This window comes from Anopheles maculipalpis, chromosome 3RL, assembly GCF_943734695.1.
Source record: "Anopheles maculipalpis chromosome 3RL, idAnoMacuDA_375_x, whole genome shotgun sequence".
NCBI lineage: Eukaryota > Metazoa > Arthropoda > Insecta > Diptera > Culicidae > Anopheles > Anopheles maculipalpis.
The window spans coordinates 75,525,051-75,549,594 of record NC_064872.1 but is presented as its reverse complement, the minus strand read 5'-3'; the positions used below and the strand labels follow the sequence as shown (position 1 = coordinate 75,549,594).

The window sequence follows — 24,544 nt, the reverse complement described above, 5'->3', positions numbered from 1 at the left end:
CAATGCTAAGAGGTGCAGTACGGACGCTAAGGAAAGACACTATTCAATGCGCATAGCTGTTATCATATCAATTTGAAAAAATATCTCCCTATCCCTATTGATATCCCGATGATGATCCTACCAGATACGCTTGGGTTGCAGTATGCTTATCATGCGTAAGAAAACAATTGTAAACCAGCATCGCAGTTTGATTATTAAATGGAGAATTTGGTTTCTTATTGCAAAGAAGAGTATTCCATGAGTTAACACATAAAAACATAAGCTGTTAATAATTTAAACAATCAATTAACGGCTTTTTTATTTTAATGTGACTGAATACGAGGTTACCTAAATATGCGCCAAAATGCTAGCTATTTTCCTGACATACATCATGGAATCAATTGATAATTGATTCACAGCGATGTACAACAATGACTCCGTAATGCAATGGACTGTTTCTTTTTAAAAATCCGATACCGCTTCGCTTCGGGAAGTCCACTAGTGTGTGGACTTGTAAATCGAGAGCAGTAAATGTAGTATATTCAAAGGAAATCCTCCAAAACAACAGGCGACACAGCAAAGTTAGAATGAGAGGGAAAAGAGAGATTAAAAAGTCTCTATCTAAAGTAGTTTCAATTGTGTTTCTCTTCTTTTTTTTGTTTACCGACCACACAGAACCACAACGGATCACTTAGTTATGGCTATGTATCCGTTGCATCCAAATGGTTTTTGGGGCCAAAGCTGCCCTACATTGGGATGCTCTATCTCCACTGACTGCGACTGTGAAGAAGCGATTTACACAACAGCGTAAATTCTTCATTCTGTTGGAGTGGTTTGCATAGGACGCATACATGCACAGACCGTTCGATGGAATTTTGTTCGTTCACCGGCGGGCAGTAGCATAACGCATGGTTTGGTGCGGGGACCGTACAGAGATGCGGGATCTTCTTAAGGGCAATAGACGTACGGAGATCATTACCGCGCGTACTGTTGTGTCGCTCTCACTTATCTGGGAAGGGGGAAAAATAGATGACGGAAAGACACTGCTCGAGAGCGACACGGCACAATATTTTGTGATGAACTGCTAATTGGCCCTTTAGGCTCTTGTTTAGTTACGTTTTGGGTGCTGCGGAAGAATGAACTTTCTTTGTTGGGTAGCAACGACGGATCAGCTGGCCACGTGTCACAATGTAACCGGTTTATGGGTTTGGTCTTTTGTTAGAAGATCTGAGAAGACAAGCATTCTGAGGCCTACAGAATCCTTTGCGCTGTACAGTAATTTATTTAATCACATATGAGAGGAATCTGCTCTTCCCAGCAGGGTCTTGAGAATTTCGGCAAACTTGGACAGAGTTAGCGTATCAGAGGCGTTTCTGTGACGAGAAATGTTCTACACACTCGCAGCTATATCCGTCATTTTTTATGTTATTTCCAACTAGACAGCTCTAGCTTCTTTGCCCGTAGCACAATATCTATGTTTTTGTTGTTTCTGAGTCATGGCCCTAGATCTGTAATGTTTTGACGATAATCCAATATTTAGAGTGGAGGAGTTATAAACCAATGATGTCATTTTCTGGATTCATTTAATTATTTTACAATTCTAATCATTTATCATGCCTCTTGTCTCTCTTGTTCCAGTTGTACTGTCAATTTTGCAACGAAATAGGACTTTTCTTTCCGAGCAGTAACAACAAGCGGGCAGGCAGTAAGGATGGAGGATTCAACAAACCCGATGGCAGGATTGGATCAGCAGCAGCAGCAGTTGGTGGCCGGTAACGCGGGCTACGAGAACAACGTGTCGGCCCCAGCACCGACACCCTGCTACGACGATCTGTTCCCGGCACTGCCGGAGAGTGAACCGCCACGCTTCAACAGCACCTTGTCGCCGTCCACGCAGAACATGCGCGTCGGCAGCTCGATCGTGACCCAGGTGTTTATCGTGGCGTCCGGCGAGCGCAAGTACGATTCGGACAAGTTCGGCGAGGGCGAGTCACTGCGTACGTGTCATTCGATCATGAAGGAAACGAATGCACACATCGAAATCTCGAGTGGCAAAGACCAGTCGCTGACGTTCCTGGTGACGGGTAAGGTGCACGAGGTGCTCGAAGCGCGCCGCAAAATTCTGGTACACTTCCAGACGCAGGCCAGCAAGACGATCAACATCCCGCGCGACCACCACCGCTGGATCCTGGGCAAGCGGGGTGAGCGGTTGCGCGAGCTGGAACGCACCACCGAGACCAAGATCAATGTGCCGCGCATTAACGACGAATCGGACGCGATCACCATCCTCGGTACGAAGGACGGCATCGAGAAGGCGGAGCACGAAATTCGCACCATGTCGGACGAGCAGTCGCGCAAGGCGTTCGAGCGGTTTAATGTGCCGAAGATCTACCATCCGTTCATACTCGGTGCGTACGGTGAGAATCTGGCCAAGATGATGGAGGAAACGGGTGCCAAGATTAATGTGCCGCCACAGTCGGTGCAGAAGGACGAGATCATCATCACCGGCGAGAAGGAGGGTGTGCTGGCGGCGAAGGCACGCATCGAGGCGATCTACAAGGAGATGGAGAAAAAGTGCACCTCGGTCGGGGTTGAGGTGGTACGAGCGCAGCACCGTTACGTGTATGGGCCGCGCGGATCCACCATCCAGGAGATTCTGCAGAAGACGGGCGTGTCGGTGGAAATGCCGCCGAGCGATTCGCCAAGCGATACGATCACGCTGCGCGGCCCGCAGGACAAGCTGGGCAATGCGCTGAACGTGGTGTACCAGAAGGCGCACTCGATCCGCACGGAGGTGCTCGAGTGTCCGCAGTGGATCCATAAATACATCATCGGACGCGAAGGTGGCCACATCAAGGAGTTTTCCGTCCAGCATCCGAACGTGCACGTCGAGTTTAGTGAGGATAAAATCAAGATCGACGGCCCACCGGAACAGGTCGTGATCGCGTCCGAGGAGCTGCAGAAGATGGTGAACGATCTGACCGGACGCCTAAGGCAGGCCGAGATGGTGGTGGATCCCGTGCACTGCAAGCACATCATCGGCAAGGCAGGCGCCAACATTAATCGCATGAAGGAGGAGTACGACGTGCAGATCAACATCGACGAGAAGAGCCCCAAACCGATCCGCATCGAGGGCCCGGCCGAGGGTGTGGCTAAGGCGCAGCAGGAGCTGATGGAAAAGATTGCCAAGTGGGAAAACGAGAAGGAGGAATCGATCATCATCGACCACCGGCTGTTCAAGACGATCATTGGTACGAAGGGTGAAACGATTCGCGAGATTCGCGAAAAGCACAACCAGGTGCAGATCGTGTTTCCGGGCCCGAACGACAAGTCGGACATTGTGAAGATCCGCGGCATGAAGGAGGACGTCGACCGGTGCCACAAGTATCTGACGCAGTACGTGAAGGAGCTGCAGAAGAACTCGTTCGTGCTGGAGGTACCGGTTTTCAAGCAGTTCTTCAAGTACATCGTCGGCAAGGGTGGTGCCAACATCAAGAAGATTCGCGACGAAACGCAAACCAAGATCGATTTACCGTCCGAAAGCGATACGAAGGAGGTGATCATGATTACGGGCAAGAAGGAGAATGTGCACGAGGCGCGCGATCGCATCCAGAAGATTCAGAACGAGATGGGAAACATCGTTTCGGAGGAGGTTACAATTCCGGCAAAGCATCATCTCTCGTTGATCGGTACGGGTGGCATGCTGGTGAACTCGATAATGGAGGAGTGTGGCGGTGTGTCGATCAAGTTCCCGAACTCGGACGCAAAGAGCGATAAGGTAGTGATCCGCGGCCCGAAGGAAGATGTAGAGCGTGCCAAGCAGCAGCTGCTAGAGCTGGCAAGCGAGAAGGAGCTGTCGTCGTACTCGGTGCAGATTCGGGCCAAGTCGCAGCACCACAAGTATCTGATCGGCAAGAACGGTGCTTCCATTAAGAAGATTCGTGACAAGACCGGTGCACGTGTTATCTTCCCAGGTAGGTTTTGATAGTGAAATGGAGGAATCCTTGATGCTTTGAACAAAACTAACGTCGTAACTAATGTCGTTAATTGTCGTTTTTTCTCATAGGCGTCAACGATACGGACAATGAAGTGATCACGATCATCGGCAAAAAGGAGCAGGTCGAAGAGGCCCAGGCAGACTTGGAAGCAATTATCAAGAGCATTGACAACATCGTCGAGGATGAAGTGATTGTCCAGCCGAAGTACCACAAGCATTTCACCTCCAACCGTGGCAAAGTGTTGCATCGCATCGAGGAAGAATGTGGCGGCATGTCGATTTCGTTCCCGCGTATGGACCGTGATGATCGCAACGATCGCGTAAAGCTGAAGGGCCCCAAGGACTGCATCGAGCCGGCCAAGCAGCGCATCCTGGAGATTGTGCAGGAACTGGAATCAATGGTAACGATCGAGTGTTACATTCCCGCACGCCACCATCGCATCATGATGCGTCGTGGCGGTTCGATGGTGCAGGCCATTACGTACGAGTTTGGTGTTAACATTCGGTTCCCGGAGCGTGGCAGCTCTAATGTCGATATGGCAGCACCAACCCCCGTCATCGATCCGGCTCAGCAGCAAAATGGTAACGGTGATGCGACGACGCAGGCTGCGGAAAATGCCACGGCTGACGGTGGTGAGGTTGTGAATGGTGGTGAGCAAACCGAACCCGTCCAGCGTCCCTCCGATCTGGTGCGAATCAGCGGCAACAAGGAAAAGTGTGAGCTGGCAAAGGAAGCACTACTGGCTTTGGTACCGCTGACCGAGGAGATCAACGTGCCGTGCGATCTGCACCGCTCGCTGATCGGACAGAAGGGCCGTGACGTGAAGGAACTGATGAACACGTACGATGTGCACATCGAGATGTCACCGCAAGACAAGAAGCTCGACATCATTAAGTTGACGGGCACGAAGCAGGCCATTGCGGAGGCAAAGGAAGCGATTGCCGAGCGTATCAAGCACCTGGAAGCGGATCGGAAGGATCGCGAGCTGCGCTCGTTCGAGGTGAAGCTGGAGGTGGACCCAGTGTACCATCAGAAGATCATTGGTCGCCGTGGTGTGGTTATCAACAAGATCCGGGCCAATCATGATGTGCAGATTACTTTCCCGAAGCAAGACGATCCACAGAACAGCATCATCACGATCCAGGGGTATGAAGAGAAGGCACTGGCAGCACGGGATGAAATTCTCGCCATGGTCGACACGCTCAGCTCAGTGTACAAGGAAGAGATTCATCTGGACGAGCGCGTCCATCGGCGCTTCATCGGATTCCGTGGCAAGCGGCTGCGCGAGATTAAGGAACAGTTCGGTGTGGACATTACCTTCCCACGGATGGACGATGCGGACAAGTCGCTGGTGACGCTTGCCGGCACACCGGACAACGTAGAGGCTTGCCGCGACTACCTGCTCAACCTGGAGGAAGAGTTCCTGCAGGACGTGTCGGCTGCCCCATCCCAACCGACCACCTTCTCCCAGATCATGGAGGATACGCTGGCAAACCAGCAAACTAACAAGCAGGGCTTCGTAGTGACCGGCGCACCGTGGGAACGTAAGGCGGCACCCAACACGCAATCGCTTGAGGACTTCCCGGACTTTGGTGGACTTGGCGGTGGTCCGGGTGCACCGGCACCAGCCACCAATGCAGACAGCAGCAACACGCAGACGCCAATGAACTCCGCCTGGAATCCATCATCCTGGAATCATTAAGGAAATCGGGGGCTTAGGTGAGGTGGGTGGGTGGGTGTGTGTGTGTGTGTGTGTTGCGACGACATGTTTGTGTGTTTGTGTGTTTGTTCAAGAGAAAAATGGCAACATTGAGAGGGATAAGGGCAATAACCAGACGGATATTCTGTGCTACCGTTTATTTTGCAATTTTCTATGCAAAGTTATTGGGATTTAGATTTTCTTTTGTTTGCTAAACAAATTTTATTTTCTACTTTATACTCGGCAATCATACATTTTTTGTCAACGATCCTCGGCGTATTCCTCCCGTAATACAAGTCAAAGTAATTCCATAACGATGTACTGCAGTGTATATAAGCAAACAATTATCTATTAAGCAGTGTAGCGCGTAGAAATCAGTACTAAAGCAAAGGATAACTTCGGGCTGGGGAAAGGAAACGTAAATTTACTGATTTCAAATTCTATATTTACAAGGTTGCTAAGGCTAGCTTCAACAGCGTAACATTATTTGTCCACAATGTTAAAAGATGGGTTCGCGATCATGTTCAATAGGGTTTACTTGGGGTTCGGATTGCATGTACAATTTCGGAGTTGATTTTTACACTGTTGACAGATTGTGTTATGCTGTTGAGGTGGCCTAAGAGATACCCTGTAAATTTTAAATCTTTCTCCTTAATCAAGATGGATGCGTGTTTCTCGAGTAGATTCACTACAGCACCACAATGACTTTGACACAAAGTCACACACCCATTCTTACCGCACTTTGTTCATTTTATTTGTTGTTCGTGTTCATGAGAAAATAAGCAATTGTTTTTGTACCTTATGTGTTATTTAAAACTTGCGTAGATTTTTCTTTATTTTTTTTTTTTTTTGTTCAATGTTGAAGTATACGTCGTATAAAAACAACACCAAAACAATGCAAAAAACAATGGGGTGTGTGTGTGTTAGTGTTAGACAGTTGTGCATCTTGAATCGCTTAAAACATAGGCAGACATTTGATTTCGACTTGTCTAAACGCTGTCGATCTTGTGACGATCATCAAATACAAACATTTGGACACATTGTGGACGCGTTTTGTAACAGCCGTGCAAATTCTCACACTCACGCATCCTCAAAACCGCAAAGAAGAAAAAAAAAAGTGCAATGACTTACAAAAAAAAGGACTTCGACAGTCCTCTTCGGAGAAACAAACGATCCTCGGATTAGCAATTAGGTAAAGGAATGAAAGACGAACACACACGGAATTGCAAAAGCCAACACGGAATATTTAGCATGTAGGGCGCACTGTGGGAATAATCAAATGTGTTATAAACGATTTGTTGCTCTGCTCACACCATGTGGAGGAGGAGGAGAAGAAAAAACGCGTATCGGGGATTAATAATAATCATATCTTTACCAATACACTGGTTTTTAGTTTTTAATTTTGCTGTTCAGTTTTTTGTTTCCAACACTAAACATCTGATTACACACAATGGGGTTTTAGTATATTGGTTCGTTTCGAATGTTGTGCCTTCTCTCTTTCTCTTTCTCTCTCTCTCTCTCTCTCTCTCTCTCTCTCTCTCTCTCTCTTATTGTAAAGCTAACAAAAATTATAATGGTTCATCATTTGATTTCCTTCTTTTTTTTAACCTTCCTTCTACCCTACCCGCGCTCGCAAAAGGATTTTCAACCACGTGTCAACTGACATGCACCTGATGGCCGAAAGGAAATCAAAACTCCGACGACGAAATCTTACCTAAAGCAATCATTTATTACACACAACCGGAACCGTTTATCGTTTAAGTAGTAGATCAATCGTCCTGCGGGGGCAATCCGAGAATCCTTCCCGTGTGCGTGTTCACTCTCTTCCCTTTCCCCCATACCCCACACCAGGTTGCTTCCCCTCGGGAAGGGGTGAAAAGGACTCTACGGAATTTAGCGCTTAATAATCATGTTCTTGGCAGGTGTGTATGTGTGTGAGTGCATGTGTTATGCTAGTTATGCTGTAGCTAAAAAGCTCAATCGCTCGTCGGTCAGGTGCGAACGAACGGATGTGAATGTGGATAAACGAATTTGTGTTTGTGTGTGTGTGTATGTAATAACGAAGCTACGAGCAAAATATTCTGTCGACAGAAGAAAAGAAACACACACACAAACGCAGAAGAAATTGTATCATAACTTTCTAAGACCCCCTGCCCCCCAATCCACACTAATTAATAAAGACAAAAAAACAACAACAAACAATAAAATTAAAACAAAAACACATGTTTTGCTCATCTGGCACTATACAATGGCCCGTCGTGAAAAAAAGGAGCGTTCACAGGAAAGAGAAAGATTTATAATAGTGAATTAGAGGAGGTGTGGTGGAATGTTTGTGGTTTGATTGTTTTCGTTTTTTGTTTTACTATTATATTGCTTTACCGTTGTGAGATTGTCAATTTTTCCTCCACTAGGGGACGACGAGTAGATCGCGAGCGATCGAGAGATATACATCGAGCTAGAGCGAAAGGGACTATAAAGCCGATAGAGAAATAGTAGATTAAACGTATAAGTAGGGTAGTGCGGAGGAGGGGGTGGGGGGAAGAAAAAAGGAAAAAGCCCTTCCTCTCTTTTTGCTACACACCACACCACTCCGCTCTACAGTAACAGCATTGTGCGCGTAACGTTTTGTTAATCTGTTTTGCTGATCATGCCGTGCTGCATCTTTACATGTACTACTACTTTGGTTGTCTTTTTCTACTATCTGGATAGTGTCTGCAATTTGGATTTGGAGGAAGTAGTGCTAGAAATAATAGAGAAGTAAAAAAAACGGAGGTAACAAAGCAGAAGTTAAAAAAACTGTAACAAAAAATGTCGTAGGAAAGAGATATATATACACACAACAATATATATATATACACATATTTTGATAATCAAATATTATTTTCACTATCAAAAAAGACACGTGGTCTGTCGGTGTGCGCCACGTGTTTTTGGGAACGTGGTTAGAAAACGGTTCCTGACGTGTTTTTGGTCGGACACATATACATAGTTGTGTTGTGTTGCCACAGTGGGATAACAGAAACACACAGTGCTCTAGGACACCAAAACAAAACAAAAAGTGCGCGAAAACTGAAAAAAAAACTGAAAACATGAAAATGCATTCATACAGATAAATAAAACAGTCAGACAAGACAGAGGCACACACACATATATAGAAAACAATAATAACTGAGTAAATTAAGGAAACTACTAAGTGGGTAAACAGCGAATGGGTGCAAAAGGCTACAAACAAGCCGATTAAGAAAGGTAAAAGGAAGGAGGAAAGAAACAAAATGCTGCAATTATGTGAAATGAAAGAAGCGGCCCGGGAAGAAAACTAATTATACAACACTATATATATATACATATATTGAAACCTATAGTTATAAAGAAACAGAGGTAGAGAGAGAGAAAGAGAAAAAAAGAGAAAGCGAAAAAATACTAAAAGAAAACAGGACAGAAACGCAATAACAAAAGGGATTCGAAGCGATCACAGAAGAAAATATGTATATTGATGGGTTACTACGATTAAACTAAACGAAATTGCTCGAAAAAAAAACTGCAAGAAAACAGACAAATGAGAGGGAGAAAGTGGAAGAAAAAACAATATTTAACAAACAGCCCTACAATCAAGCCTATAAAGCCTACAAAACACTACCTACGCCCGGTACCGGTTCGCTTAAAGCGAAAACGGTACACAACTTTCGCTCTCGGTTTGATCGACTAAACGAGTAAAATTCTGCACTGAACCTGTACAAAGCTTCCACAGCTTTACTGCAGAGGGCGCTTACAAAGATCGTCCTGTACTAAGAAGGATTTGCAACACACACGTGTGCGTGCACATGAGAACGAGAACTCTGCATTAGCTTCCTTTTTTTACAATTAAAAAGACGAGACGGTAAAATCACAAAAAATATTCTCACATGAGATGATGGAATACAAAACAAAAACTCCCTCTCTCACTCAAATCGTTGGCAGGTGTAATAATTATGCGTTGGGGTTTGCAATTAGTAAGCTAACAAGCGTATCGGGGGGATAGAGAGGGAGAGAAAAGAGAGAAGGTGCGATAAAATGTCGCAACATGTTTGCGAAATTTCGGGGAAAATCCCCGTAAAAGCAGCGTAAAGTGAGAAACAGCAATTGTGAGACGTTGCTGGCGTGCTTGTTTGGTGCGGCCGGGGAAGCTAATACCTAATTTGTGGTATAATAAAACTTATTACATTTTCTGTAATCATTCGGGGTGTGTTTTTTCAGTTTTTTTAGTCATAGTTATAGTAAAGATGACTAAATTTTTAGAATTGTTCAAAAAGAAAAAAAACAAACTCCTGAAAGAAAACCTGTCGTCTTTTGTATAAAGTTATATACAGCAAAAAGCAACTCTACTGCGTAGATTTCACCGTTCGACAGAATTGGAGTTAATAATGGAGATCGTATAATACACTTTCCGTTCGTCGCTTGCGTTCAATAAAAATGTTGACAATATCTTCTCTTTCCGTCTTCTAAACCTATCTGACATCAACTGTCAGTACCGACCACATCATAGATGTTAAGATACGTTCTAGAGTCTGAGGAAACTTTTCCACTTAAAACACCTGTCGCGATCGGCGAACTGTGTAGAAATTTGAACTTTGTCCCAGTCACTCACATACGTCTTTGAGACTTGAAACCCCTTTTAGTCGTGTTCGAGGGAAAAATGTACAGAATGTTTTACCAAGTCATGAGAACGGCACCAAAGGACCCAGCCCACAAATGGAAATAGAAAGAGAGTGATGGCGAGGACGCGTCCAACAGAATGGCTGGTATATTGGATAGACACAGACGATGGCACTAGACCGTGAGCTGCTTCGAAGGCTCCGAAGAGGTTGTAGCCTCTGATAAGTAAGTAATAAGTAACAAGCCATTCGATGACCGGCGCGACCTAGTAGGTCGTTAAGTCGTCGTAACGATTTATTGGAGTTCCAATTCTGAAATTACTGTTAAGTTCGAGAGAGATATTTTCCTCAAACTTCCTCATACTAGGAAAGCAATAAATTTTCCAATTCTAACCAGACCACTGTGCACCGTTTTCCCGCGCGCTTGCATACAGCCGTTTCTGCTTCCGTCTTGTACGCAACCCTATGCAATCGCCTGCATACGACCTGCCGTTACCAATAGCAACGGTTCTAACAAAAACACCAACAAATCGAACCACTTTTCGTTCATCAGCGCAACCTTGCTTTGTTTTATTGACGTGTTGGCGTTTTTCCTCACTCACTATAGTGTGAGATTTTTGTGTTTGGTTGTTGTTTTGCTGGGCTTCATTTCGACCGTGCAAAAATGGTAACACGACGTACCTTCGTCTGCCTGCCTGCCATGCTGACCTAGAGACTCGAGAGTTCGCGCGTGTTTGTGTACGTGTGTCCATAAGTGTATTTGTGTAACCAAATTCTAGTGAAAACTAGAAACTCCTATCCAGTGAGTCGGAACACCCCAATCGCACCTGCCGACGATGGGGAAGGATTCGGTGCGCGAGAAAGACACCGCCGGCAACGTGGCGATGACCAGCGGTGGCAGGAGATCAGGCCGTCCGGTCAGTGCCTCACCGTACTCGGAAAACTATCGGCCACCGATCGACCTTTGCCAGCGGCATCTGATCAACCACAGGCTGATGGTGTCGAAGCTGACACGGCGCGAGCTGGAAGACAAATATCTGAGCCTTTGCGACGAGAATTACACCATCAAGAAACGGTTCCTCGAGCAGGAAGAGTTGATAAAGCGGCTAAAAACGAAGCTGACGCGTCTGTCGAACGAGAGCAACAATCGATCCAAATCACGGCTCGATATGGCCTCGAGCGAACACTACAGGTAAGTGGGCAGGCGAGGCCATGTATGTACTTGTTTGTGTTCCCTGCAGGTAATTGATTTTTGGGGTTGTTCCTTTCAGCAGATTGCACGACCTGGAACTACAGCGGCGGGAGCTTCACGAAAAATTGGAAGCCCTTCGCCGTGCCACGTCTACCGAAGGACGACGGATGGAAAGTGCTAGCAAGGCCAACAGTGCAAGGACAAGCGCTCAACGCCGTTCGAAGAGTGCACGTCCAGCGAAGGAACCGGATGTGGCGGGTCGTCGAGAGTGCAAGTCTTCGTCACCGTCGAATGATGGGTACGACGAGGAGGAGGAAGCTCGTCACCATCGTCCGGTTGGAGCGGGAGGTCGCCGGAACAGTACAGACGATCGTACAGAGGACGATGATGAGGACAGTCCTGGCGAGATGGCTCGTCGAAACAGCCATCGTAAGTCGTACGGTGCGGACGATGAAGAGGAGGATGATGATGATGACGATGAGAATGATGAGCGAGCCGGTGCTGTGGATGAGGATCGGGATGTACTGTCCGGTGGCAGTGAGGATCTGCATGGAAGCGATCGACGAGGCTCGAGTAGAATGGAAACCAATGGACTCGTTGGAGGTACGAAGATCTTAAACTCAAAGGATCGCCGCCAACGTTCGGAACGATCCAAACCGCGACAGGCGCAATGTCCGGACTGTGAGCGTCATCGAACGGAGCAACAAACACGCGAAACCGACCTCGTCAAAATGAAGCTAAACATCAAATATCTCCACAAGGTTAGTTTGGGTATCGATTTTTGGTGGGGTTCGCTTTTTCGCTGCACTACTACACATGGCAGAGGTCACCACGTGTCGGATGGTGCACGCTTTTACGATATTTTCCTCCCATTGTTTTTTTTTTTCTTTCCCGCCTACGTGAAGGAGCTGCAAAATGAGAAGGAAAAAAGTTCGCTGCTTGCCCGCCAGCTGGAGGAGAAACTTTCGTACGAAATTATGAAGCGGAACGCGGCGGAAAACCTCGAAATACTTAACCTTAACCGACAGGTGGAGGATCTGGCAAAGGAACTGCAGCGACAGGTGGACGAGCAGAAGCGTTCGATGGAGCACGAGATGCGGAAGCAAGGTAGGAGAAAGTGAGCTGTCTATTAATGGGGTTTGGCGGTTGCGGGACTGCTAGTGTTTGTTGGAGTGGGGGTTTGGTTTTGAGTGCCCTCGTCATAGTGAGTGCCACTTATATCCTAAGCTGTTCTAAACGATTAATGTCTTTTCTTTCGATATTGTACAACCGAAATGCTGTTTATTCAAGAATTAATGTCATAAAGAAAAGAATTTAGTGTAGAATTTCTAGATGCATTCCTCCAAGGTCTCAAGGGTGTTTCTGTTTGTCTTTTTTTTTGTAAAAATAGGGAAGAAGTCCCTAAAGGATATCACAATAGAGCTGTTAGTCTACACTATGATTTAAAAAGCTGATTTTACTCTTGCCGTTACCGTTACCATTCCACAGGTGATCTTGAAGCCCAAATACGCAAGGAGAAGGACAAAAACGTGTCCCTATTTGAGGAATGTGAACGTCTAAAGAAAAATATTGAAAAGCTCAAGGAAAACATGTCCGAAGTGGAGGTACGCGTCTACAGCTCTGCCTATAACTATACCTGTATTCTTGAGAACACGCACTAAATCTCTTCCCTTAATCCTACCCCACCCAAGATTGAGCGCGATTTTCTGAAGCGACAGCAAGAAAACTTTACTAAAATCGTGGACGAAAACAAGTTGCTCAAGTACCAGCTGGACGAGCTGCGGAAACACAATGAGGAGCTGCTGAAGCAGATCGACACGCTGAAAGAGGAGGAACTCGTTACGAAGGCATCGCAGCGTGAGTTGCTCGAAAAGCTGAAGACATTGCAGCAGGACAACGATACGCTGTCGGTAATGCTGGAAGGTTTGCGCACCGAGAACGAACTGTTGGCCGAGGAGCGAACGCACCTGGAGCACAGTCTAAAGAGCTTAGAAGGTTGGGATTATCTATTTGCATTTGTTGGTAGATGAAGTTTACTTAACTCGTATTAATTTCTTTTTCAGCATCACCTATCAAAGAGGTTCGCCCGGTATCGCCGGTAGGTTAAACGATGTGCCGCCTGTTTATCTTCCTTTCCTTTAAATCATCGACTGGTTTGACGACTTAGATAGAGACTGCTGTTGGACAACGTGTTTTCCTTCCATATGCTTACCACTATAAAAATCACTATAAATGACCAGTTTTGTCACACTCTCACAAGCTCTAAACTATTGTAGAATTTAGGTAGAACGAATGTAAAACGCGTGTGATAATAGAAGAAATTTGTGTCCATCGATAACGAGCTAGTACAACAATATGCCTACTAGAGTGACTGTATTAATAACCGAAAGTTCAATTCTTATTTTCTTTTTTTTCGTTTGAATTCTGTTTATTGATGACTTCAGATACGTCTATCGGAAAATGCGTCAGTACAGACGGAACGAGAAGATAAAATCGATACGCAAGCTTCCAGCCTAGAAGCGAGTAAAGTGTTCCTTAAACAACCTGCACCCGTTGAGCGACGAGTGCCCGCCCGGGATACGTTACCAATGGCTCTAGGACCGCATTCTCCCAGCCGTTCGTCAGTAGTCGCACGTATGAGTCGCGAACGGCACGCTTACGAGACGGCAGAAGCTATTCAGCTGTTGTCGCGACAGGTCAGCGTTAGCCAAATGATACCGAAGCTGTCCCAAATTATGGACAATCGTACGGACGAACCTTCAAAGCCAAGTAACGTTGAGCTGCTGATTGCGAATAGTTACCCTGAACGGTTGGAGGTAAGTTTTTTAGCTACCCAAGAAAGCCGTTAACATATAGCGCCATCTATTGTTCGCTAGCTGAAACACGGTTTTAAATGTCCATTTTCCAGCAATCATTCCGCGAGAACGAACAATTCTACGCCCTACAAAATGCAGCACGTCGTAGAGATACGGATCGAGCATCAACAATATCTACTGCATCAGAAAAACGACGGATCTCTTTCCGTGATGGTACCTCCAACACCAAACAATCGTCTGTGAAAGGTACTGTGTATGGGGGACGAACATTTTTTACGGCACAAATATGACATATCTCCTGTCTTCTCCCTGCAGATGGCGAACATTCGATGCAGGAAAATTACGCCCGTTTCTTCAACATACAACGTCTTCCGTCGATGTGGCACAAAATAGCGGAGAATCCCGCCGGAACAGCTAGTGTCTCGATACCGAATCGAACATTTAACACGAAACAATCCATCGCAGATACGCTTACGATCAAGATACGGTCCGTACGGTGGCACGAATCAGCCGTCGACCGTATGCTAGCTGCCAAGGTGTCACTTTACTACGTCGAGTTTACCTTTCTCGATCTTTACGGCCATCGGCTGGAAACGCCCCATTCGGCCAAGTTTGTGTCCCCGGACGGTGGCATTCAGCTAGAGCATACGTTCGATTTTAACGTAACAATCGAACTGGATGCCAAACGATACGCAGCACGATGCGCACAGCTGAAGAAAATGCTTCATCCGGCAGGAAACGACGGCACGGTACGGTTTGTGGTGGTGAATGAGGATCGTACTGCCAGTGGAAATCCGAGTGAGGATATAGGATACGCTTCCGTTAAACTTCGCAGCGAGCTGCAGAATGTATTGAAACAGAACGTGTCGCAAATGGAAATCGTGACACCGATTTATGATTTCGAGCACGAGCACGATGAATTAGGTGTGCTAACAGTTCAATTTGATAACATCAAACCACTGCTGTCGATGATGGAACGATAATTTTCGGCTGTTTTTGTTTGTAATTTGAATGTGTAAATTGCTAGATTGGGATTGTTGAATTTTTTAGTTTGTTTTAATAAAGAAATAATGGTCGTTTCCTATTTGCAACAGTTTACTTCTTAAATTCGGACCACAAAAGAACGAAATTGGTAAACAAAATCTCCAATCAGATATTGAGCTTATTAATTTATGCACGTGCTAATGTTTCATGCATGCTGTTAATGGTTTCCCCGCCGTTTGGTTGACAGCTGCACAGTGGGCGAGTCACTCATATTGCAAACAGCTGTTTGATGAGAAACTTTAAATTAAATTAAATTTCAATGAACAAGTTTTAATAATTATTTCATTACTACAAAAAATATTGGAGATGTTTCAATAGCAGTAATTAACTTTCAACTCTTTTTTCGAGTTTATACGTTTATAAATAATGACTCGCTATCGACCGTTGTGTATCGTATGTTGTGGTTTGCGCAAGATTCTTTATACTTGCAGCAGGCACGTCGCTCTCTAGAATACCTGCGTAAGGTACAGAAAACGATTACAACCGGCGCATAAAACTACATAGTACCAGATCGTTTAAGGTTCGATGTCCATCTTACATAAAGTATTAAGGTGTGAGTGTGTAAAACGGGTGAATAAAGGAGCAACAGCATCGAAAGTATCTACAGCGTAAGTCATCCCTTCAAGGGGATTTGGTTGGTGTTGAACGATATCTTGTGGCTTATTTTACTGCCATGGTGTATGGTGGTAATACCTTAATGGATGTTCGTTTCGACCGCGTATGATGGAAGCGAATAAGGTAGCAAAACTGTGGTTAATGTTTGATCAACGTTTAGCATGCTGAAGCATACCATTATACTCCGGGAGAAAAAATTATGAGTCATAGTGTTGTATTTAACCACGAGCCATTTTTCGTCCCGCATCATCAAAAAGAATAAGAAAAAAATCAAAACGAAATGAACAGCAGGCCACATGCGTTACATCGCGGGCTCGGAAGCTGTATGATGGGAATGAGATACCGTACGTTCGGAAGGATAATAATCCGCTGAACTGATCTGTAGTCAGAAGTATCTAAAAATTTTAGCAGAAGAAGGTGCTGGTTAGAGCGATCTTTGCGGCACTAGGCGTAGAGGAACACATCGAGCTCGTTGGCTGCAGCAAGTGGAGTCAAATCTGTCGAAAATCAGTTGCAATCGTAGATGGAGGATTGCAACCCTAGACCGAGATTCCTGGAAACGGATTGGAGACCTGGCCAACTCAGCCAGACGTGCTCATCTCTGAGCAGGCCAAGAAAAACAAGATGAAAGTTGGATGATCAGTCGTCACTTCAAAGCGTGCAAAGAGCGCCGCCGGTATCGTCGCTTCCGACACCCTTTAAATCGGAATTTTCAAGTTGTTTGAATTTTTTTTTCATTTTTTTAACACACAGTATTTGAGGCATTATTAGAATAAAACATAAAAGTATTATTTTTTGCAACGGTTTCAGGTAATGGAGATGCACACGTGGATAGACATCTTTCTGCAGCTGGTAGTATTAATTCTTGTTGGTGCGATTGTGCTCATTGACATGCTTAGCAAATGGTTGGTACACACTAATACAAGTAGCTGGAATGATTCTTTTTTCGGTAATCTTTGCATCGGCTTTGCGACCGCTGCCCTTGCAGCCGGTCTATTGCACTGGATAGCTACCAGGTATGTATGTTCCCCTTTTCTAATTTATTTCATCTTCCCGAGATCATTGCCATATCCGATATATCTATTATCCTTAGCACCTTGAAAGGAAAGGACAAAATAGAGTAGAATCTTCCTTGATTCCCGAATGAATGATCGCTACTAGAATTGCTACTTAAAGGCAAACATCGAGTTTGAAATGAAACTAACAACTTATTTTTCTTCCAGCTTGTGTGATTATGGTTGCAGCATTTTGTGGTCTAAATTGCGCGTCAAGCTGCAAAGAATCATTATTTTAAATTGGCCAATGTTATCTACTTCAAAACTAAAGCTTTCGTTTGAAGGAATCGTTGCCGTCCATCAAGACATCACGACCAAACTAGAATCGTTGACGATATCGTTGCACATCAGTTCATCTGATATGAGTAAAGTAATGACCATGGTAGAGAATGATGACCGAAATTACCAGAATGGTGGAATGCTACAGCTACTGTTGCGGCACGTAAACATTTGCGCTACAAACGGCACGGTGCATTTTGTCGATGGGGCACATTTTTTAAAATATTACACTAAAGTACATTTCCAAGAGTTGGGACTACGCAAAAAATCCATCTGTGAGGTTCGTGTGTTCAGCAACAAATACAAGCAGCTGTACGTGAAAGGGTTGGAAGCGAAAATTGGACAAAAATCGGATGGAAAAGCAACACTACACTGTAGCTATTTCTCACTGCACGCTGCCAATACTGCCGGCAGACGTAGCCAACCGTACAGCAGCGATTCGCTGAATATGCTACTCGGTCGTCAGCATTGGATTTTTGACACGTTGGTGCTGCGGACAGCGTTTCATCATGGAACCTACGACTCAAACAGATCCGTTAGACATGATGATGAATTTTTCTTCACACAACAACTTACGGTGAAGGTAATATGCTTTGAAAACACGGGAAAGCTGCAGATTGATTTGAAGCTTCCCTGCCATCTGGAGTACAGTCCGAAGTTGGCCAGTCTTATTGAGTGGATGATGCGCTGCATGGCGAATTACCGGACAACTGAGACAAACAATCGCATTGGTCGTCATCGGCCCATCGCAAGGAATGCAAACCCGTTTCCGGCCACAATAGACTTGAAAATAAACAATACGTTGGGCTCGATAACGTGCGGGCTGCGGAACAAACACAACTCACGTTTGTTGGTAAGTTGGAAGCAACAGACGATGACTAAAACGAACGGAAAAACGGAACTGTGTATCCGGGGCTTGGAACTGCAGCACAACGTGTACGCTGGAAAAAGAGATCTCATAGTGAAGAAAATCTTGATGATGCACGATGATGCTGATGACAAGAATTTGTCAATTTTCATCGACAAACCTACCGCCACATGGAACTGGGATGTGTATGATCACGGTATACAAATGAAGGAAGAAATAGATACTCTTATGGCAAAACTAAGCTCCCTGATGCCACCATCACGGCCCGGGGATAGAATGAACTATACCGTTACCTGTTACGACGTTAAAATTGTAATCCCCGTCTTCAAATCGGATTTGAAGCTAGAAATAGTGATCGAGAAAGTGATCATCAAAATAACCGATAAGTTTTCCTATCGCTTGTACGGTGTTACAATATCGCAAAATGTGCGCATCATAGCTAAGTACGTACTACTGTGCATCGAGTCGGGTATCAAAGGATTTTGGACAATCGTCGTCGACGGTGAAGGCGTAAGTATCGCGTTGAGCAATTTGAAATGAATAGCTCTTAAGGCAACGGTTTTGATTTGTTTTCTCTTTCTTTGCAGCCATTTCCACTCAGTCCGATGTGTTTGTACATTATGGTATTCAAACAATATGCACCAATGTATGAGTGGATCAAACAATTTGACCGTGTGTCTACAAATACCAACCAATACCGAATAACACACTCAGAGACAAATAGCTGGACTAATAAGAATGTGCATGAAAATGTAAACATTCTTTCCAATATCTCCAGTACCATCAGTCAGCTGTTTACTTTAGACTGGCTTAAGCAATCGGACAGTGTGTCTACAAATACGAACCAATACCGTACTACACAACCGGTGGAGTATAGGCGCAGAAATTCTGATACGCATGAAAATGGAAACATTATTTCCAACTTCTTCGGTGCCATCGGTCGGTTATTTACCGAAGAGAGTAACACGAACGTCTATACCAATTAGAAAAAGGGATTAAATGATCCCGACTAGGCACGTCTAAAGTTGAATAATTTCATGTATTTAGACAACGCCCAAGCAAGAACAGTGCCAAGATATCAGGAACAAGAATCAATTCACTATCATGTTCACCACTGGGCCACCCCTACCGACATTTTTTTTTAATGTAACTGTAATGTAACTGGGCTTTCACACAGCAACTCCCATGCTACACGGTAAAATTGTTAACCAGGTAGACACAAATTGATCACAGCAAAATTATTGTCGCACAAGTTGAACTGCAGCTAAAATAATTTTTTTTCATCCTTTTCTGTAATGCATTAGAAAGGTATCATAATGTCTTTCGTGGAATAGAATTCATCCGAAATTAAATGACCTCAATTGGACAGTAATCTTCATTAGTCCGTTGCTCTATCGGCGATGCTGGCAACGAGTACGACTGATAAGGTGAGGTAACAGTTCAATTCGTGCAAATAAATATCTTATCAGATATCGACCTTTCAATCGCATGTATTCGCTGATGATTCATGCATGCTGTTAATGGTTTCCCGCCTTTTGGTTGACTGCCTTGTTGACAGCTGCACAGCGGGCGATTCACGTTACATATTGTTTTCAACGTGAAATTTTAATTTAAATATCAATAAAAAATTTTTGAGAATTATTTCGCAATTACAAAATTATGAGAGATACTTCAATAGCAGTAATCGAATTTGATACCTTCTTTCAAGAGTTTCGTAGAATTTTAAAACTGGTTTTCGTCGCACGTTTACAAATGATTGCCATTTCAAACGTCCTCGACATCAACCACTGTGGATCGTTTGTTGTGGTTTGCGCACGATTCTACGCAAGATTACCAGCGGAAGGCTCGGAATTCGAGTACAAGCAGCGCACAAAACCACGTCGTAGCAGATTGTCCGGGGCCTGAGTGAATAAAACAAGTGAAAAAAGTAATTGCAGCATCTACAGCAAGTGTATACAGCGTAAGTCAATCCTTAGTAGTGTTTCGTGTGTTATTGAACGGTATCTTTAGGATTATTTTACTGCCCTGGAAAGTATGTTTAACACCGGTTGTTTGAAGGCGAATAAAGTACAATCATGCGGTGTGTAGTCTACCAAACCTGTGGAGAAGATGAAGATACGGTGATAGCCGGTTAAATTTGCTAAAGTACAACTTATCAACTTGTAGGAAGAAGTACGAAGTACGGGAATAACGATGAGTCATTGTTGTCCTGATATTATAAGGCATTCAATCGCCGGTTCTGGAGTCATTTTATGCTGTACGCAAGTTCGTACCGGAAGTGGGAGCATGCGCAAACGAATTATGTGCGAACACGGTGTAATATGATCGCGCACACATGCACTGTCGGACTGCATCGGCTGCACGTGCGGTCACATTGCTCGAGTTGGAAAGGTCCGTTCTCCTGACGTCACTTCGAATCAAGGTGGAAACTTACGAATCTGTATCGCCTTTGATCATCCAGGCGATCATAAAAATCTGGAAGAGATTTCCCTTACAGGATTGTTGGAGACATCGAGGCCTTACTTTGGGTAGGGGAACTCTCGAAGCTCGAAGAAATAAAAACTCGATTGTTTTAAAGATAGGTTGTTCTAGTCTTGGCGGTTCGATCGATAATGATCGTCAAAAACTATTTCGCTTCATTTATACCATACTTTTGTTGGGTTTTGATGAGTTGTGAAAAGTGCTATTGCTACCTTTGCACATAATGTGTCGTTCGCTCGGCTTGGTCTGAACCGCGGTGCAGTTGACTGCTACGCTTGCATAAAATGTGTCGCCTGTAATTTAGAATTGGTTTGATTCGTTGGGTATGCCTAAAGTTATTTATTTTGTGTTTAATTGCTGACCACTGTCTGTACTCGCAAAAGGTGAGTGTCTGAATGTTTGGAATTAATATCGTATTGCATAGCGTCACACGGTAGCTGGGTGCGCTGGTCAATGTTTGGTTGTTTTGTTTTAAGCGTGCGCTTGATCAAACTGCTAAGTGTGCATTTCTTGCGTTCTTCGTTAATGCAGGCTGTTTGTTGAATTGGTGATCTTTTGTTCACCGTATGATGTTATGTAACGCTTATCATATGCGAGATCTAGTGAGATGCTTAGCGGATATGCTACAACGGTTCGTTGCTTAGATTAAAAAAATAGAGATTTAAAAAAAAAGCTTCTTCGGACGGTTAGTTCCTTTACGTGCCATTAAAAACCTCTATTGTGCCAATGTGATGTTTACTTTTGGTGAGACAGAAACGATATTGTTCGAAAACAATCGTAACCATAATCAGATATTGCGAAAAAACTAATTGAGAGAGTAAATAATCATTGAATAAGAGAACGAAATTCAGCACATGACAAAAAAAGACGGGAAAACCTCCCTTACAACAGATATCTAGCATAAGGTTCGCTCTCAATAAGAGCTTGTTGGAGATTCCAGTATTGCATAATTATTAAAATAATATTTTCATAACTTATTTTTAAACATTTTTCAATAATTTCAGGAAATGACACCAAGAGTAGCATTTCTTTGTGGTCTATTGGTCATCATATTACTAGCGCTTGCCGGTGTGATATGGAGCATTGAAACGTTCACAACATGGATGTTCCAGACCGGTATAATTTTCGGCCTTTTTTCCTTGTTCCCGAATCTTTTCACTAGTATTGCGACTGCTGCGGTGCAAGCCGTTCTGCTGTACTGGGTACCTAGCAGGTAAGTGAGTGGTGTTTTTTCTTGGAAAGCTCTCTACCAGTCAGTATTTAACCCTTCATTCTTTTTCTCTCCTTTCCGACTGTTTCAGCTTTTTGTGGACAGTAGCGCATGTCAAGATGCAAAGCATGAAATTTTCACATGCTCCGAACACCACACGGCTGGAGCTTTCGTTTGAAGGAATCGTTTCGATTTATCAAGATATTACTACCAATGTAAGATCATTGACGATTGCGTTGGACATCAGTTCAAGCGTATTGCCATGGATTACGATCACCATCGTCGATCCGTTTGTTTGCAAGAGCATCTCTAACACACAAACTTCCAACCAGACAAGAAACTCGTTACCCGTCAGCGAACCTAACCCCCCAGCAGAACCAACGTATCTGGGTCGATTTTTGAATTCCGACAATGGTGGGCTGTTATAGCTTTTATTGCGGAACGTAAAGTTTCTCGCTACAAACGGTACCGTGCGGATTGTCGATAGGACAAAGTCATTTGAGTTTTACGTTGATGCACAGTTCGAAGAGTTTGGACTGTGCGAACATCGATCCATCTGTGAGGATCTTATGTACACTGACGAGTATAAGCTGCTGTACGTGCGGAAGTTTAATGCAAAGATTTTTGTTAAATCGGACGCATGTGCAACACTGCACTGTAGCTACTTCTCGCTTCACATGGCCAATACTGCCGGGAAACGTGATCGGCCATACAGCAACAACTCGCTGAATATGCTGCTCGGTCGTCAGCATTGGATTTTTGACGTGTGGATACAGCTGGCTGGATTTTATCTTGGGACCTACGAGCTAAACGAAAACGTGCATCCACGGGGTGAAATATTTTTCGCTCGGCAGATCGAGATTAAGGTGACAAGCGTTAAAAACACGGGAAAGTTACAAATGAAAGTGGAACTTCCCATATGTCTGGAGTATAGCCCGGAGTTGGCCCGTTTCATTGAATGGGTGTTTCGCTGTATGGCTCATTATCGACCAACTGAACCAACGAACAATACTATCAGTGCCCGGCCCATTCCAACCAAAGAAAAAACGTTCCCGGCAGCGCTAGACATGGAGATCGACGTTACCTTGGGCATGGTGTCGTGTCTACTGTGGAACGAACATAACTCCTGTTTGTTGGTAAATTGGAAAAGTCTTTCGATGGTTAAAGCGAGTGGTGAAACGAGAATTCATATCTACAATATGGCTCTACAGTTGGGCGATTACACGGAATTTACCAACGCAGAGCAAGACAACGAGAACCTTACAGTGAAGCAAATCATAATAACCCATGGGGATGATAATCCCTACATTCAGGACCTATTCATTTCCTTAGAAAAACCGATCGTCACGTGGAACTCGGACGTACATAAACACATCAAGCAAATGCTGGAAGAAGTACAGATACTTGCAGCGAAGTTGAAACCACTGATGCCCCCACCACAGCCGGGCAAAAGTGTACACGGAAGCATTATCTGGCACGACGTGAGAATACTCATTCCCGTCACTAGTCACGGTCCTACGGTGGAAATAAAGAGCTCAAGATTAACTCTCCGAGACGCCGGAAAGCAGTCCTTTTCCATGTGGGATACTGTTATATCGGCAGGTATAATATCGATAGCGAAGCACAAATTCATTTGCATCGAATCGGAAGACACCGAAACGAGAGGTGGCTGGATAATGACAACCTACGATAGGAAAGTAAGTAGTGAACAAAATAATTTAAAAACAAACTCAGCAAGAATTGTATGCTTAAGTCTAATGAGATATGGGGTTTCTTTTTCTTTACAGCCCTTTGAAATTAATAAAACTTCATTGTATAAGATAGTTTTTAACGGATTCGTGCCCATTTACGAGTGGCTCAAGCAGTGGTGGTAACAGCAACGATGGGTAATGGTTTTGTAAATCGAGGAGTCAAATACATGGATGTGATAGTGTGTCAGGATGTTCATACGAAAAACATTCGATCCATCGCCGACGGTATGTGAAATTATCAACGTTATGGTCAGTGCAAGTTATACGCGGTAATGCAGTTGGGTATTAAGTAAAGAAACAATAATTGCCAAGAACTCTTAGGCAGCTGACACACCTGTGCCGAAACCGAATCGAAATCATACAATTTTTTATAGTTAGCGTTGGTTTCGACTCGACTGGTTTCGGCTCATTAAAAAAAATCAATGTTCCATGTCATGAGTGTGGCAGATAGGCTACTAACATGAAGAACCTTATCATTTAAAGTATTCAAGTAAAATTTTTACTTTCTAAACGGATATTAAAATCTCTTTAAAATGTTAGCAGGTAATCGTTGTCGGAATGATTTTCCTTTTGAGCATGCCTTTTTGTAATGAATTTGTAATGTAACTTGTTTTCCACTTGGTATCTCGGATCGTATGTAAAATCCCACTCGTAAAGGCCGTCCCACTGTACGAACGACTGACTTAAATACCTCGTGAAAATCCAACATAAGAAAGATAGAAATTAATAAGATCTGTCTAGGATCAAGTGCCAAATCAGAAGAAAAAGCTCTTTTAATTTCATAGTCGACTTTGAATTTTACATTTTCTTAGAGATATTTCCGATTTTTCCCATTACGTGTAACACGGGTTTAATTATTAATATTATTATTATGAAAGTTATTTTGAAAGCTTTATAAGCAAGAAAAGCCTGAGTGCAACGAAATG

At 44.1% G+C, this 24,544-nt stretch overlaps 4 protein-coding genes across 5 annotated transcripts in view; 3 read left to right on the top strand and 1 right to left on the bottom strand.

Annotated features, from left to right (window-relative positions):
• The window catches only part of LOC126562130 (leucine-rich repeat-containing protein 15-like), a 487,244-nt gene that overhangs the window by 103,786 nt on the left and 358,914 nt on the right, over positions 1-24,544 (bottom strand). The gene's annotated exons all lie outside the window — the stretch shown is intronic.
• LOC126560994 (vigilin) lies at positions 1,624-5,679 on the top strand. Its single transcript, XM_050216943.1, has 2 exons — positions 1,624-3,953; positions 4,046-5,679. The coding sequence occupies exons 1-2, from the start codon at positions 1,691-1,693 to the stop codon at positions 5,677-5,679; spliced, it is 3,897 nt and encodes a 1,298-aa protein (XP_050072900.1). The 5' UTR covers positions 1,624-1,690.
• LOC126560993 (probable serine/threonine-protein kinase kinX) lies at positions 11,144-15,298 on the top strand. The gene is made up of 9 exons (XM_050216942.1): positions 11,144-11,499; positions 11,579-12,260; positions 12,405-12,606; positions 12,988-13,103; positions 13,191-13,494; positions 13,563-13,597; positions 13,944-14,315; positions 14,408-14,561; positions 14,631-15,298. The coding sequence occupies exons 1-9, from the start codon at positions 11,144-11,146 to the stop codon at positions 15,296-15,298; spliced, it is 2,889 nt and encodes a 962-aa protein (XP_050072899.1).
• LOC126560991 (uncharacterized) lies at positions 18,183-23,741 on the top strand. Its single transcript, XM_050216941.1, is given in 4 exon segments — positions 18,183-18,686; positions 21,662-21,870; positions 21,959-23,564; positions 23,655-23,741. Coding segments are annotated over 4 exon segments (2,406 nt in total).